General features: G+C 42.8%; 1 protein-coding gene across 3 annotated transcripts in view; it reads right to left on the bottom strand.

Annotated features, from left to right (window-relative positions):
- Positions 1 to 12,866: 12,866 nt before the first annotated feature.
- SCN10A (sodium voltage-gated channel alpha subunit 10) overlaps positions 12,867 to 17,087 on the bottom strand; it is a 92,655-nt gene continuing 88,434 nt past the window's right edge. For all 3 annotated transcript variants that reach the window (XM_044754935.2, XM_070492845.1, XM_070492846.1), the window contains one exon: positions 12,867 to 16,735. In XM_044754935.2, the coding sequence (XP_044610870.2) occupies positions 15,522 to 16,735 (1,214 nt within the window). In that variant the 3' untranslated portion in view covers positions 12,867 to 15,521. The remainder of the gene's footprint in view (positions 16,736 to 17,087) is intronic.

Genomic DNA, 17,087 nt, shown 5'->3' with positions numbered 1-17,087 from the left:
GCACAAGGAAGACTTGTGATGGAATTGTTCCCTGCCTTTACTGTGGTCATCATACAAATCACTGTAAGTGATATAATTGCTTAGCACAAAATACTCATACACACAAGTGCATGAAAAACTGGTTAAATCTTAATAAGATCAGTGGATTGTATCAATGTAAATTTCCTGATTGTGATACCGTACTATAGTTATGAAAGATATTTCCATTGGAGGAAACTGGAGGAAGGGCATGTGGGATTTTTCTGAATTATTTCTTACAACTGCATGTGAACCTACAACTATCTCAAAATGAAAAGTTTTTTTTTTAAAAGTGATTTGGAAGAGTCAGACAAGTTTTAGGAATACGTTAAATTATTAGTTTTCTTTACATACTCTTTTTCATGTATTCATAGAAGTGATATATAATTCATGTCTAAAAAAATCTAAAAGAGCTATTTCAATAAGGACAAATAAAAATTCTAAGTGACAAGAAAAAAAAAGGAACCAGGAAAGCACAATTAAAATATCAATGATTCACCATTTCATAATATTACTAAAAATTAAAATTTCTGACAACTTCTAAGTGTGGATGGGGATGTGGGTAAGCAGTAACCTTCTACACTACTGTTATAATTTGGTTTGACCACTGTGGAGTATATACAACCCTTGAGGGCATGTACCCCAGATAAACTTTCACATGTAACCATAAGCGAGTGTATATGAGTGTTCTAAGCAGCCCTGTTTTTAATACTTAAAATTTGAAACAATGTAAATGGTCACCAGTTGGAAAATGGTTTGTTAAATTGTAGTATATTCATAAGATAAAAGTAATTAACTGTTAAAATGAATGATGAATTCAAAAAATAATGTTGAATGAAAAAGATGCAGAAAGACATGTAAAATATTATGTCATGCAAATTTTACAAAATACCAAAGATATCATATATTATTCATTAAACAAGTTCATGTAATATAAATATAAAAACCCGGCAAGAACACATGGGCTCCAAATTTTTGATAATGATTGCCTCTGGGAAGGGAGGAAAGAGAATTGAATTGAGAAGGGATACAAGGGGCACCTCAACTCATCTTTAATGTTTGAATTCTTTCAAGAGTAAAAGAAGAGATCTGAAGCAAATGTGATGGCTAACATTTTGTAGTCAGTTACAATGCTCCAGGGACAGAGCTGAGTCTTTGATTCAGTCCCTTAATATTCATAACAATACTTTGAGGCAGGTACAGTTACCTTCCCTTTTTGCAGATAAAGAAGGTGAGACACGGAGAGGTTAGATAACTCACCCAAGGTCCCACAGTGGGCGGAGTCTTGATTTGAACTCAGGCAGGTTGGTTCCAGAGACCTGCCATTAACCACTAAAAGGCTGTCATGTGTTGTTCAGAGAGGTGGGTAAATGGGGGTCTGTTTGCGGAATTGTTGTTTGTACTTTTCCCTATATTTTAAATTTAGAATAAAAATTTGAAATAAAGAAATTCTATCCAAACTAACCAGCCAACCAAACAAACAAGAGTTAAATGAGTGGAGAGAGTGAGTCTAGCCAACTCTCTAGCCAAGTTTTGCTGTGAAGGAGAGCAGGGAGATGGGGTGGGAGGGAGATGTGGAGAGGAGGGAGAAGAGAGTGTGTGTTTTAAGGTGGGGGATAGAGAACATATTTGAAGGCTGACGGAATGATGACATTGATGATGAAGGCAAAGGGGTATCTATAGGGTGGGTGAGGATGTATGTGATCCTGGGCACAGACTGACTTTTAACTGGAGCAGAAATTCTTTTTCCATTTTAAGAGGAGGGAATGCAGAGAATATGCTCATAGTGGCAAGTGGATTTGTCTATTTGCTGGTGGGAAGCTGTCTGATGACATTATTCTTTCAATGAAGCGTAACAGGATGTTAAATTGGAAGTGTTGATTGAGATACAAAATATAATGGATCTGACATGGTAAAGTGAGGTGCTAGACTAAGAGCCAAATTTTCGAAGAAATAGTTACATGACTCTTAAACTCTACCAGAATCGAGAGAGGAAGGAGTAAGATTGTCAGGATGAAGGTGGAAGGATTTTTGAGGGTGATTCTTTGATGAGAGGGGCTAGAGTGTACTGAGACAGTGTATAGAGATCCAGCCCCACCTCTACTGGAGAGGGGTTGGGTGCGGTGCCTGCCTTATTTGAGCCTTGTGAGGAAGATTTCAAGAGACCAAGTCTGGGACCCCTGCAGATGGGAGATGCAGTGGCTGGCGTTTGACTCCTGCCTGGGACATTAAACAGCTGAAGATGGGCTGCCTAGCTGCTGGCAGAGAAGCTAAAGGAGAGGTGACTGTATTGTAATAGACATTCCCTCCCAGAACTTGTCAAGGTAAAAGACCTGTGAGTGTTCCCATGCATCATATGTGGGTTATGAGAGAGAGAGGGACAGAGACAGAGACAGAGACAGACAGAGAAAGAGAGAATCATCTATCAGGGCCCCTCAGCAGACAGAACTTGGAAGTGGACCACCTCAGGGTTTCTCGGGGCTGCAGAAGGAAGTGAGTGGGCAGACGAGCTGGAGGAGAACATATTACTCCAAACAAAGGAGCTGCAGATGAGAGATCTCCAGGCATGAGAGCTATTAGATGAACTCATAAGTGCTCCCAGAGAGTCATCTTTAAATGTTGGCCAGGCTCAGAGAGCAGAATTTTCCAGTTCTCTTCTCTCTCCAACCCCCAACCCCTGTAGGAGTCAGAGGCAGCATCTAGGAGAGAGGGAGAAGGCAAGTGAGTAAGAAAGCCGTCAATACCCCTTCCCAGGAAGCCCTCAGCCCAACTGCAGCAGGCCCCAGCTTGAGGGAGGGGTGTAATCAGAACTTTGAATGAAGTTGGAAGCTTTGGTTATCACGTAGGACTGACATTCTAAATATCAAATCAATAGTGTTTTGTGACTTAAAGTAACCATTGGATTTCTTATTACTTAAGAGTAATCAGAAAAGTCATGGAATAATTCAAGATTTTATTCAGAAGTGTTACAATTTCCATTCTGAATAAAGTTTAAGGGATGGGGAATGACAAAAATGAAGTTGCATCATTGAATAGAGAAGTAAGAATTGGGACCATAGACTGAGAATGAAGGAGGGAAGGAAGGCAGGGGTTGGGGAGTTGGAGGTCTAAGAAGAGAGGAAGAGGCACAAAAATGTCATTTTGGTGGGTAGGAAAATGAATTTTCTTGGGAAATGCAATAGCATCATTGGCCAGTATTTAGAGCCTATCTAAGGTTTGTAGTCATTAAACTGAAGGGAGACCAGCAACTTGCAGCTGTCTGGAGCAGGAGCAGAGAAGGTAGAAATTTGGGTTTAACTGGAGTAAAGGTTTTACCAGACAGGTAGGATGCAGGGAGAGGCTGGCAAAAGACTTGAAAGTGATCACAGGCATGTGCTTATAAAGATAGACCATGACATCAAAGTGCGTAAGGAGAGAATGGGAGTGAATGAAAGTCAAAGGAAGGAAGACCTAAAGCAATCGGAGAATTACTTTGGTGGAGGTAATAAGGTAAGTGTACTGGAGAGAGAGTAGTTGGCATAATTATGAGATTGGTGTTGTTAATAGTGATGGCAAGCTTCTGGATATGACCACCTGAGTGGGTAGTGAATGTAGGGTGGAGAAAATGATCATTGGATCTGAGAAATCTGTGTATTGGATGAATAACCCTGGGACTGAGGATGGGAACATGAGCCAGAGACCATGGGGTTAATGAATGGTCGAGAATAACCTCAGCCTGTTATTGCTGATGATACCCCAGAGTTCAGTGGGTGCACTAGAAGCAGTGGTCATCAGGCCAGAACTAGGATGAGACAAGAAAGTTGCCAGGGTGCAAAATTTAAGGAGGTACTCACTCTCAGGCTTACGCAAGCGCAAGATCAGCACTTGAGAATGAGTGCTCCCCTAAATTTTGTGCCCAGGGTACCTCGCTTGCCTCACCCTGGTTCTCTCCCTGGAAAACAGTACTAGAAGGTAAAGAACAACCCATGAAAGGAGGGGCCAAACCTACTCCTCAGCACTGATTTGGAAACGTCAAAATTATTGAGTGGGAGCTTCTTGAATGAGGGCTCCGCTTCAGAAACACTGCTCCACAGTATTGAGGGCAGTCCATGATGACTGTGGGCACTCAGGGAGGAGGTGTTCCTAGACCTAATTAGAAAATGACTTTTCTGGTACAAGATGGCTATGGGTTCTCAGACAATATATTTCTGAATATCTTCTCTGGTGAGCTCCAGCTGTCACACATGTAGGATCTCCTGCAGTATTCATGTAGAAGCTACGCTCTTCCCGCACTGTTCCTACCAATGACTAAAGATGGTGGGAAGGCTAGAGCTGGGCCATTCTTGCCCAACAAAGAGTCCTCCACTGGGCAGTCTTTATTCTGGGACTTGCCACCAACTTGGCTGAGACTTTGTCACAGCTGCCCTGCAGTCTGAGGTTCTCCCCATCCAATCTTCCTTCCTTCCCTCTCGGCTTTCACAAGGGCAGACCTGAAATGCAGCCCGAGGCTCTCCCTGCCAACTCCTGCTCCCTCCCTTTGATTCTTCATAAGTGCTTCCTCCAGTAAGTCTCTTGCACGTCTAGTTCTGATTTGACACCAGCTTTTTGAGGACCAGAGCTGACACAGTAGTCCTCTCCCCACCATGGCAGCGTGTTGTGGGAGAAGTTTGTCTTGGTCCATAGATTCTCTAAGGGAGAAATCCAGGGAGGCATTTTGAGTACTGAGTGCTATAGGAAATGTTTCATCTGGCAGGATAAAGACATTTAGAAGTGTTTTTTATCATCCTCAAGGAGATCCCTACCCAGAAAGATTTAGAACTTTGTTAAACGTGATGCAGGCTCTGTCCAAAGAAGGGATAGTGGGTGGGTTAGGTGGATGTCACTGTCCAGACATATGATGCCACTGGAATGAAGCCATCAGCTTGACCCCATATTTCTCAGTGTTCAGGAGAGAGCCTTGGATGCTCACTGACTTCTTTTATGGAGTGGACAACAAGAGGGAAGCCAGGGAGATTTCCCCATAGTCTTCTGCTGCTCCGGGTGGCACAAGCCAAGCTACTTGTGAACTGATGGCAACTTAGAAGAATGTTGTGTGCCAGAAAAAGGCACTATGACTACTTCTTGGTAAAGTCCCAATTTGGAAAGTCTTGTTGCAAATTGTGAAATTTCAAAATAACCCAATACAACAAACTCATGGAAAAGGGGGCCATAGGTGTTTGTGGACCTGGCAAGAATGTCGTCAGTTTATAAGATGCGGTGAGAAGCTGAAGCTCAAACTTGTAATTAATCTTTTATTCATCATAGAACAGTTTTGAAGGGGAGGCAAGGATACACTTGGTCCCAAAGCAGTTACTACCAAAATCAAATCTTCAATAGTGCTTTGAGGGGGTAAGGAGAGAAGCCTCTCCTGCCTCATCAGTCAGAAGCAGGTGGGTGATGGGAAGGGGGCTAGAAAGTGGAGATGATGCTATCACTTCTGGATGGGACCCTTTGCACACCTTGCATATCCTAGGGGAAGTGATTCCCTTCCCAAAGTCCTTTCTCCAGGAGCCATATATAGCAAGCCTGCAGATGGGATGATGGGGATATGGACAGCATGAGAAAACAGCTTCCTAGTTGGGAAGTTTTCTAGGAGTTTGTCTTAATTTGGGTTCCCCCAAATCTGGAGCTGAGACAAGCATTTTGGGGCAGGTAATTTATTTGCGAGGTCATTCTAGCAGGCAAAAGTGAATAAGCAGGGAGAGTTAGCCAAGGAAGGGAGAAACTCCAAAAAAAGCTGGTTGTGGTGGGGGCAATGAGGTAGGGCAGGAGGTAAGGTGAGCCTAGAGAGTCACCTAGGGTACAAACATCATGGGGGCACTTACTCTCAGGTTTGTGAAAAACTGGCCTACAATTAGGGCTCAGATGTTCTAGGGATTCTCTGAGAAACTTGACTCAGGATGGTTTCTCCAAGGTGTGGGAGGCTAGCGTATTTATTTATCTTCCAACCCTTGTCCAGTGTTGATTGAGGATTGTCCTTTCAGATGTCAACATCTCTCCTTCCCTCTGCACCTCTGGACTGCATAGAGAAAAGTCAGTGGCTTTGGAGAAAGCCCTGAGACAGAAAAGCTGTAGAGTTGTATTCAAAGTCAATTGAGGCAAGGACTGTGGGGTGGGGCACCAGGAGTATCTGCTATAGGGTCAAAATAGTAGGATCCAAGCATGGCCTCCCACAGCGGGTTTTGGAGGAGCTACCCTTTACCTTGTCTACCAGTCAAAGTGCTGGGTGTGTCCAGGGAGGACCCTGCATGGGATTAGATGCTTCTCTGCATGTGAAGCACAGGGTTACTCACCTCCTCCCAATGGGAGAGGGGCAGCAGCATTGCCCTTTAGGTATGGACAACCCTGGGGCACAGTGTGGCAGGATGGTTCTCTAGTTTTCTCCCATTTTATCTTCCTGCTTCTTTCAGTGGGCAGAGAGGACGTTTTTATCTCCATTGAACCTCCTTAGTGAGTTTGGCAGGGCAGGAATCTTTATTCCCATTGTATAGACAAGGAAAGTTATTCGAGAAGTTGTGACATGAAAGAGGAGAGAGCGAGAGAAGGCCCGGAATCAAACTGGAACCTTCTGCCCTCTCAGCTAGAGCTCAGTCTAGAGTACCACGTGCTTAGTGGATGAGTTGAGTGTTTTGTGTGGGTCATTTACAGACATCTTCAGCTTCCAAGTGGTTCTGGGGCTCCCTGTTCTAACTACAAGAAGCATCATTATTCAACAGGCACACACACACACATGCCTTTATATTGCTTTATAATACGATTAAATCTGTAAGCAGGAGCAGCCACATTTCTAATAATCAATTAACTCAATTCTGGTCAGGAAAAAAAAATGAGTGCTCTTCATGCATGCCCCTTTAGAATTTGTTATCTTTGTACAATGAATCATATCGACCATTTGTCGTTGTTGTTTCTTTTGTCAGAACTGGTGTTTTATGGGGTCAATTGTAAACATGAACTTTCTTGGTACAGATTTGATGCCCCCAGGCAAATCCTGCCTTTTTCCGCCTGAACACACGTGGATGATGATTCATCTGGGGCTTCTCAGGAGAACACACTTCAAACGCATTTCCACTTCAGGGAATGTATGAGTGATTTTCCAGAGACAGAGTGCGTTGCTGATATTTGGGTCCTAGGGAGCATTCATCTGGAGGAAAAGGATGTGGGCCTATCACCAGAGATGAAGATGGAAGCTGGCACCCTAGTCCATGTTTTGGGGGTTCTATCTGAGCAGACGTAATGACTTTTAGTCAATGTGCTTGAGAGACTCAAAAATCCATAGTTCAGGTCCCCCTTTGGCACAACCTCCTAATCTTTCTGCCCCCAACTTCAGCTTCTCTGTAATTCATCCCTGTGGCCAGAGGGATGGTCACAAAACACAAATCCAACTTGTAATTTGTAACTCACTGGGTGTTTTTGCCCACCCAGCTTCCTTCTGCCTTTTTGTAACAGCGTCTTAACTCTTTTTGGCGGGGGGAGGGGGTGCTTTGAAAGGGGTGGGAGGAGGTGATTGACTGAAGTCCTGTTGGGGCTATCAATCAAAATGCCCCTCCCTTCCCTTGCTGGAGCTGGGCCAATCAGATGCTCTCTCCTTGGAATTTGAATCCTGACTGGACACCAACAGGGAAGAAATCCTGGAACTGATTGGTCCTGGCCCCTAGAAAAGATTGTCTGTTGACGCCTTCTGCCCAGAAACCTACCCAGCCTTGGCTGTTGCCCTTGCTGATTATTCAGCATTTAGTTCTATTCTGCACTTTCTTATAGCCTTCCAGTAAATCCCTTTTATGCCAAAATTGGTTTCTGCTGCTTGTAACAAAATGACTCTGATATAGAAATTGATATCTGGTGATGAGTGTTACTACTAATGGACCTTAAAGTGTAGCATTGGCCAAGTTGAGCTGGGGTGGAACACTGAGAGTCTCCCATCCCCAAATCTGAATCTGGAAATTTCCATTATGCTTTTAGCTGTAGCCTGTTATATCTGGAGACTCAGACCACCTGCCTCTTGCAGCAGGAGTTAAGGGCCTTGATGGAAAAACCTGTAGGATTTGGAAAGGCATGGGCTACTTCTTGTAGATTTAGTAAAGTCACAGAAAGATATACTTTGCCTAAACTGGCACATATGAAAGCAGAAAAGGAGGCCTTGTCTGTGTATGGCCAGGAACCCAAGATCTTATAGTCTTATTCCTTGGAGAGTATAAAAAACACATTTCTGTCCCAAGCTAATATTGATGGAGAAAAGGCAAGGGTTGGAAACATTGGTGTGCTGGAGCCAACTCATACCAGCTCAAGTCAATTGTGCACACCTCTTCCCAATTCTGCCTTCAGAGATGTCACCTTGGTAGCTTGACATGAGCCATAGTGGAGTATTTATACCAGATAAATCAGAAAATGCTACAAATCAGGGATTTTTTTTTTCTCTTGAAGAACTAATTGTTAAACATTTACCAGCATTCTAATTATTGGAAACATAGAGATGGGGGTAAGAAGCTAGGAGAAGCCTGACATCCTCCCACTCCTTCCCCTGACATCTTGTCCCTGTACTCCTTGTAGCACAAAGGAGACATTACTTTAAAGAGCTGTCCAAAGGAATACAGACTGGGCTGGAGGCAGGTAAGCTGTGCCTCCACACCCAAGCCAATTGCTTTTCAACAATATCTGTGTACAGTGGCTGGCTGAGGCCAGAATGCAGGCAATTCAGCTGAGAAGTGAAAGAGGACAAGACATCTATTGCTAAAAGGCAGTAATATCCAGTCCCAAGTCTAAACTGAAAGACCATAATCCAACAAGACGTGATGAGCTGGTAAAATGCAAGAAATAGAAATCATACTAGTGTTTGAAGAGAGTTGTATTGCCAGAGAAACTTCAGGTCAGGAAAATAATGGCCCATGGTTGCTCAAACCTTAAGACAATTTCCAGGGCCCACTGATGCCAACAGAAAGTGCAATAAGCTGTCCCAGTGCTCCTGTCTCGTGAGGGAGTAGGACAGTGAATGATGTATTCTCCCAGAAACAGGACCAAGAAATTCACTCTCAGGGCAAGCAGTACACGCTCCAGGGTATACTGTGGATTGGCACTTCTGGATGTGGTTTCACCTTTTCTAAATAGAGATTTTTGTTGAAGCTAACATTTATCCTATACTATTGTATGTCAGATGGCTAGCCTTTGGGTACTGGGGCATGAGGAGCTGCCGCTAGACTGATCAAGAAAAAAACATTTAATTCATTCAGCAAATATTGTGAATTTACTTTGACACTGTTCTAGGTGCTGGGGATGCATCAATGAGCAAAGTAGAGTCCTTGCCCTCACAGAGTTTACATTCTAGTGGGGAAGACAGACAATAAGCAAGTACATATATGATCACCAGAGGGTGAGAAGTGCTATGGATGTGGCTGGTAATTAGATAGGTTGGTCAGGGAAGAACTGAAGAAAGTGTGGCAGAGTGAGCTGTGTGCATAGAATGGCCAAGGAAAAAGCAAGTGCCAAGGGCCTTTGCACTGAGGCAAGACCATGCCTGGTGTGTTTAAGGAACAGCAAGGAGGACAGGGTGGCTGAAGCACCCGGGTGGGGTTGCGGGGTACGGGGTTGGGAGATGAGGTCAGAGATGAGTAAGGGCCAGATTATGTAAAAGCACTGTGTTGATGCATACTTGGAATGGAGTGCCATAGGAGCCGTGGGTAGATTTTGAGCTCTGGCTGCTGTTGGAGGAGAATAGATTGTTGGGGACAAGAGTAGAAATGGGGGACCAATTGGAAGGCTATTGAAATAATACTTGTGAGAGACGATGGTTACTTGGATAGAGTTGATAGTGGAAAGTTCTCTTTCTCTAGAGTTTCCTTTTCTACTACCCACTATGGAACTCCTACTCCTCCTTTTACAACTCAGCTCAGATAATCCAAGACCAAGATAGAAACGTCACAATTCGAGTAGCAGATTGTAACTACTTCTGTGAAGAGGGATGAGAATCTAAATTAAGCCATTTAAATTTAGAAAAACAATTATGAGCTATGACACACACACAGAAAAGTACATTAGACACATATGTTTAGGTTAACAGTTATAAAGACAATACTTGTAAAGAGAACCACCAGGGTGAGGAATTAGAATGTTGCCAAAGACCCACTATCAAATGCCTCCTTCCTCCTATCAGTAACCTGTACCTTGACTTTTATGGACTAATTCCTGCTTTTCTTTATTCATTCCTAAACAATATATTTAATTTTGCCTGTTTTTGAACCTCATAAAAGTATATAGTGTATACAGTTTGGTGTCTGGCTTCTTTCACTCAATATTGTTTCTAAGATTCATCTGTGGACTTGTACGAGCCTACATCTCATTCATTCTCATTATTGCATAAAATTACATTTAAAAATATACCACAATTTATTAATTTAATCTACTGACATTAGGTTGCTTCTAATTTGAGTCTGTTATGAACAATGTTGATAAAAAATCTCGTGTATCTCTCCTAGAGCATGTGTGCATGGATTTCTCTAAGTTTCGTATCTTTGAGTAGAAAACTTGAGTCATGGGTACATGTATCTTTAACTCTTTCAATAAAGTTAAACTGTTTTCCAAAATGATCGTGCCAGTTTACACTCTCCAGCCGTGCATGAGAGTCCCTGTTACTCTACATCTTTGCCAACACTTGATATTTGTTAGACTCAAAGTTTTGCAGGTCTGATAGATGTGCAGTGGTATTTCATTATAGTTTTAATTTGCATTTCCCTGATTACTACTGAGGTTATGCAACATTTTATGTTTATTGGTTATTTAGGTTTCCTCTTTTGTGAAGTGCCTCTTCAAATCTCTTGCCATTTTTTCCCTGCTGTGTCATCTATTTTGTATTGATTTGTAGAAGTTAATAAAAATCTCCTCTGAATATTAAACTTTTGTTGGATATCAGTGTTTTAAGTATTTTCTTCCACTTTATAGCTTGCCTTTTCATTCTTTTAATGATATATTTTAATGAACTGATCTTCTAAATTTTAGTATAGTCAAATTTATCAGTCTTTTCTTTATTCCAAGGTCATGTAGACATTTTCTTCTATTATGTCCTTTTTAGATTTATAGATTTTAGCTTTATAGATTTGCCTTTCACATTTAGGTACAGCTGGAATTGATTTTTTTTTTTTTTTGAGGAAGATTATCCCTGAGCTAACTACTGCCAGTCCTCCTCTTTTTGCTGAGGAAGCCTGGCCCTGAGCTAACATCTGTGCCCATCTTCCTCTACTTTATATGTGGGATGCCTACCACAGCATGGCGTGCCAAGCGGTGCCATGTCTGCACCCGGGATCTGAACCGGCGAACCCCAGGCCACTCTTCCTCTACTTTATATGTGGGATGCCTACCACAGCATGGCGTGCCAAACGGTGCCATGTCTGCACCCGGGATCTGAACCGGCGAACCCCGGGACACTCTTCCTCTACTTTATATGTGGGATGCCTACCACAGCATGGCGTGCCAAGCGGTGCCATGTCTGCACCCGGGATCTGAACTGGCGAACCCCGGGCCACCAAGAAGTAGAACATGTGAACTTAACCGCTGCGCCACTGGGCCGTCCCCTGGAATTGATTTTTAAGTATGGTTTTAGGTAAGGGTCCAATTTTGTTTCTTTTTCTCATGAAAACACAATTGTCCTAGCACCATTTGTAAGAAGATCATCTTTTCCTCACTGCCATGTTATGTCACCTTTGTCATATATTAGGTATCCATATATGCTTTGGTTTGTTTCTTTTTGTTATTGATTCTCAGCTAAACTGTATTATGATCCAAAAACATACATTATATGTTTTTAATCCCCTGAAAACTTTTTGAATTTTATTCTATGGCTGGGTATATAGATTATTTTTGTAAATGTTCTATAAGTACTTGAAAAGAACATGTATTTAGCAGCTACTTGATTAATTTACATGGTACATATTTTTCTTGCATTTTATTTTCACCCATTTGGTAACCTTAGGTTTCAGGTGTACCTATTTCTCTGTAAATATCATTTATTTGAATTTTTAAAATTCTTCTTGATAATCTTTGTCTATTTTCTGGACCATTGGTCCATTTATATTTAATATAATTACTGATATATTTGTGTTCAAAGATACTACATTACTCATACTCATTACTTATACTTGTTCTCTTAGTCTCTATTTCTCTTTTATCCTCTTTCTTACCTTACTTTTTTGATTATCTAATTATTTCTTATTAATTTTGCATCCCCAGCACTTGAGAAAGTGGCTTCACCTTTCTCTCAAGGCAAATGCTTTAGCACACCATGCCTACATCTCCCATCTGTGTTGGCTGGATGTTCCTGAATGTTCTTGGCCATCCATGTCTGTGTGTTAATGCAGTTTAACAGATAAAAAGTCAGGGTAGTGTTTATGATGGAGACATATTTTAAAGAAACTGCAGGTTCCAGATACTCATACACTCAACACCACTTCTCCGTTTATCTCTCTTTAGCACTAACGATCCTCACATATTTTGGGCCAGAGAGATTCTAGTGCCATTTCCTATGGGTGGGGTTGAGAAGGTAGCTCTGTTTCTTCATATGCCCTGGACCTCTCAGATTTGCTTCCCTACAAGTCTAGTTCTTACCTTATAATTGGACCATCAGGTAAACTTTGGAACTAAAGGTACTGAAATTGTCAAGGGCTAATCTTGCACTTATATTGAATACATTTCTGAAAACTTTGTGTAACGCAAGGTGTGTATATTGCATTGCTTTTCCAATGGTTCTCATTATAATTTGGGAAATGTATTTGTGTGGAAAAAAATGTGGGGTGTGTTAGTTTCATAAGGGCTGCTGTAACGAATTACCACAAACAAGATGGCTTAAAATAACAGAAATTTATTCTCTCACAGCTCTGGAGGCCAGAAGTCTGAAATGAAGGTATTGGCAGGGCTCTACTCTCTCTGAGGGTTCTAGAGGAAAACCCTTCCTTGCCTCTTCCTAGTTTCTGGAAGTTGCCAGAAATCCTAGGCATTCCTTGGCTTGCAGCTGCATCACTACAATTTCTGCCTCTGTCTTCACATAGCTGTCTTCTGTGTGTGTGTGTGTGTCTGTGTCTTCACGTGGCATTCTCCTCTCTGTTTGTCTATGTTTAAATTTACATCATGTTATAAAGACACTACTGGCCTACCCTAATCTATTATGACACATGTTAATTTGATTACATATGCAACGACCCTATTTCCAAATAAGGTCACATCCACAGGTACCATGGTTAGGACTTCAACATATCTTTTGGGGGACACAATTCAACTCATAACATGGGGCAAAAAATGTAACAAAAATATCTTTGAGAATAATATCATCTACTTAATAAAACTAGTCTGATGGTTGGGTACATTTAATCCTTCCACATAACAGTGTAAAAGTAAACCATTCCCCAAGCTCTCTGTCCACCCAGCTGTCTTATAAACACTTGGGCTAGCATCCTCTCAGATAGCATGTTCATTGATTGCATGAGATTTAGATGCTGAAGAAGCTGCACAGTCGACATGTGTGCTCTCTGGTTTAGTGGAACTAGGGAGGAAGAGCCATTTTGTTGAACTTATCTTTTATATACAAACCAGGGGTCCAGAGAATAGCTTATTTGTACTGGGACAGCCTGTTCCCTCAGCTATGCCATTGTCATCTTATTAACCTGCATCTGTGGGTGCTGGCAAACCCCAACAAGCATCTTTTTTGCTGGGGAAGATTTGCCCTGAGCTAACATCTGTTGCCAATCTTCCTCTCTTTTTGCTTGAGGAAGATTAGCCCTGAGCTAACATATAGGCCAATCTTCCTCTATTTTGTATGTGGGTCACTGCCACAGCATGGCTGATAAGTGGTGTAGGTCCACGCCTGGGATCTGAACCTGTGAACCCAGGCTTCCGAAGCGGAGTCCACCGAACTTAACCACTACAGCACGGGGCTGGCCACATACAACAATTATCTTGAAAGCCTCTTTGGCCTCTGATGGGCTAACAGTGATAGAGAAAGGAGAGCAAGGCCCCAGAAAAATCTGTATCTGTGAGGCACATAAGGTAGATCAGCCTCTAGGCTTTGTAATTATATAAATGGGAAATCTTATGAAGTCACCAAATACATATCAATGAATTGATGTGATCTTTGTCATTGTGGCAGGGAATATCTCAAGAGTTAATAGAAGATCATGGCTGTCATTAACATCCTTTATGTCCTATGTTGTCACATGAACTCCTTGCTCTCCTTCTTCTTAAGACTTGCTGTGTGCCTTGGGCTGAATAGTCTCCTCTGACAACCCTTGCTCCATTCACTGCATAAATCCAATTAATCTTTTGGGATTTACCTCTCATTATCTCTTGTGCTTAGAGCAGCGCCTGCCATGTAATAGATACTTAATAACATTTATAGGATGAATTAAAGAAAATATTGGCCAAATCTTTTATCTCCCAGATCATCTGTATCAAAATGTCCCTTTTCTTTTGATCATACTAATTATGGTGCCCTGGTCCAAGGGAAATAAGAAAACCTTCCTCCTTAAAGTCTATGAGATGTGGAATAGTTTCTGGAATGTATCCAAAAGTTGCCTCCTTAGCTACACAGCAGAAAGGTCTGACTATTGCAGCTTTAGAAAAGAGTGTTTTTCTCATCTAAATTGAGTGGGGCACCACTGAGTTCTACAACATGAAATTCAAGGGCTAGAGAAAGTATCCATTCTGTCTCCCTCTACCACCAGTTTTCCCAGTGGAGAAACAGGTTCAGAATGGAAAGGGTTTGGCCCAGGTTCCCAGGCAATCAGTGGAAGAGTTAGGATTAGAACTAGTTCCCAGGACAGCGCTCCTTCCTGCCCTACCCAGTCTCAAGCTCAAACTGCAAGATAGCAGGAACCCTGAAAGTAAAGGAGAAGTGATTTATGACACGTGTCAGTCTCACATAACGTAAAAAAAATAATGCTTTAAGGTATAACTTCAGTCTTGACATCCCTTTAAAAATATTTATTTTAATGGATATCTCCAAGGCCTTTCATGACATAGGCCACAGGGATTACCCTGGGCCAGAGCAATTGTCTGGCAGCTCTCAACATGCAGTCATGCAAAATCCTAAATGACATTGCCAATCTCTATGTGGTGTTTCACAGAGGACTACCTTGGACATTCAGCAACATCCCTGCCATATATCTTTGAAAGTTCTGGTCCTGAGAAGTTTCTCTTGGTAAATGTAAGCTCTGGTCGCAATCAAAATAAAAGGACCAGGGACATTTTCTGGATAGTAAGGGAACCCGTCATCTGATATTGAAAGTCAAAAAGGAAGTCACAGTGGAAATTCTCTTGGCTTCTGACTCCTGTTGGTGTGTGTGGGCTTCTCCAAAGGTGGGTGCCAACTGCATTCCCTGCCCAGTTCTGACATTGTGACCAGTGGCATGCATTGGTAAGGTGGTAGCTGGGTGCCACCTGTAGTGGGAAAGAGTTATCACAGAGCAGAAGGACACATCAGAACTGGACATGTCCATGGTGGAGTGTCCTCACTAGGGCCCAGGGGCAGTGGCTTCCTTACTGGCAGTTTCATCCCCATTTTGTAATGAGTTAGATGTGCTCATGTTGACTTGATCACTAAGACCTCTAGTGACACTGTCATAAGATGGCGGGAAAGATGTGGCAGATGCAGTTTCAGATTTGTCTGGGAGCACACAATTTTCGTTTGCCAAGAACGCAACAAAGCCTTCATCTGGGAGTGACACAGCCTCCTCCTCAGCCCTGGGCACACCCTGGGCATTGGAGATTGTCATGGAGCGGTGTAGCACATAGCTCCGATAGGCCTTTTGAATAACAGTGGCTGAAATGTCTTCTTGCTTCCATCGGAGGGTGGTTGCTATTGGTTCATAGGATGCTTTTGAAAGATTAGTTGCCATGAACTTCTCCTCCATATTTGCCTTCAGAGAATCCAACTCCCCAGATTCTCCCAGAACGTTCTTGGTAAAGGCAAAAAGGATGTCCAAACAGTGGATCTTATCCCCAGGGACCAAGGGCAGGTCCATCTGGATTAATATATTCCGATTGGGTTTTGGGATTCGCAGGGGGCCAGAGAGGGTGTCTGCAAAATCTGAGAGGGCAGAAAAGGTAATAAACTGGGTGGCCTCTGGGTCGAACTGCTCCCAAGTCTTATAGAACATGTCAAAGTCGTCCTCACTCAGGGGCTCAGTGCTCTCCTCTGTGGCCACATTGAAGTTCTCCAAGATCACTGCAATGTACATGTTGACAACGATGAGGAAGGAGATGATGAGGTAGGAGGTGAAGAAGAGGATGCCCATGGCTGGGCTCCCACAGTTCCCCTGGGAGCCATTGCTGTTGGGCAGATTTGGGTCGCAATAGGGGGGCCCCGTGTTGAGGATGGGGCTGAGGAGACCATCCCAGCCAGCTGACGTGGTGATCTGGAAGAGGCAGAGCATGCTGTTGGCAAAGGTCTGGAAGTTGAACATGTCATCGATGCCAGCCTCCCACTTGACATGGGGGAAGCTGGACATTCCAAAGATGGAGTAGATGAACATGACGAGGAAGAGCAGCAGGCCAATGTTGAAGAGGGCAGGCAGGGACATCATGAGGGCAAAGAGCAGCGTGCGGATTCCCTTGGCTGCTCGGATCAGCCTGAGGATGCGGCCAATTCGTGCCAGGCGGATGACTCGGAAGAGTGTTGGGGATAAGAAATTTCCAAGTGACGTAAGAATTGCAGAAAACATCAGGCCTTTCAAAGAAAGGGGAAATGATCTAATTAGTACTTCCAGCCGTGAGTCCTGACAAAGTTGGCCGTGATCACATTCGCTCATCCCTCATCTCTGCTCCGTATGGACCTCTACATGAGCATCTGAATTCAAGGACTCTGGGCCCTCTGAACCTGGCACTATGGTTGGCCTAAAGTAGGGGCTCAGTGAATGTTTATTGTATAAATCCTCTCTCCCTCAAGCAAGCCTCATTCTTCCTACCATGTTCTTATCTTTCCCTCTACTTGGAATATCTTCTTAGTCAACCTCCATGGTCAAAACCTGATGTTCTACAGCCTAGCTCATCTGGAAGTGATTACACCATATTCCATATGT

The sequence above is a fragment of the Equus asinus genome, chromosome 21, assembly GCF_041296235.1.
Source record: "Equus asinus isolate D_3611 breed Donkey chromosome 21, EquAss-T2T_v2, whole genome shotgun sequence".
Taxonomy (NCBI): domain Eukaryota; kingdom Metazoa; phylum Chordata; class Mammalia; order Perissodactyla; family Equidae; genus Equus; species Equus asinus.
This window is presented reverse-complemented; position numbering and strand designations above follow the sequence as displayed.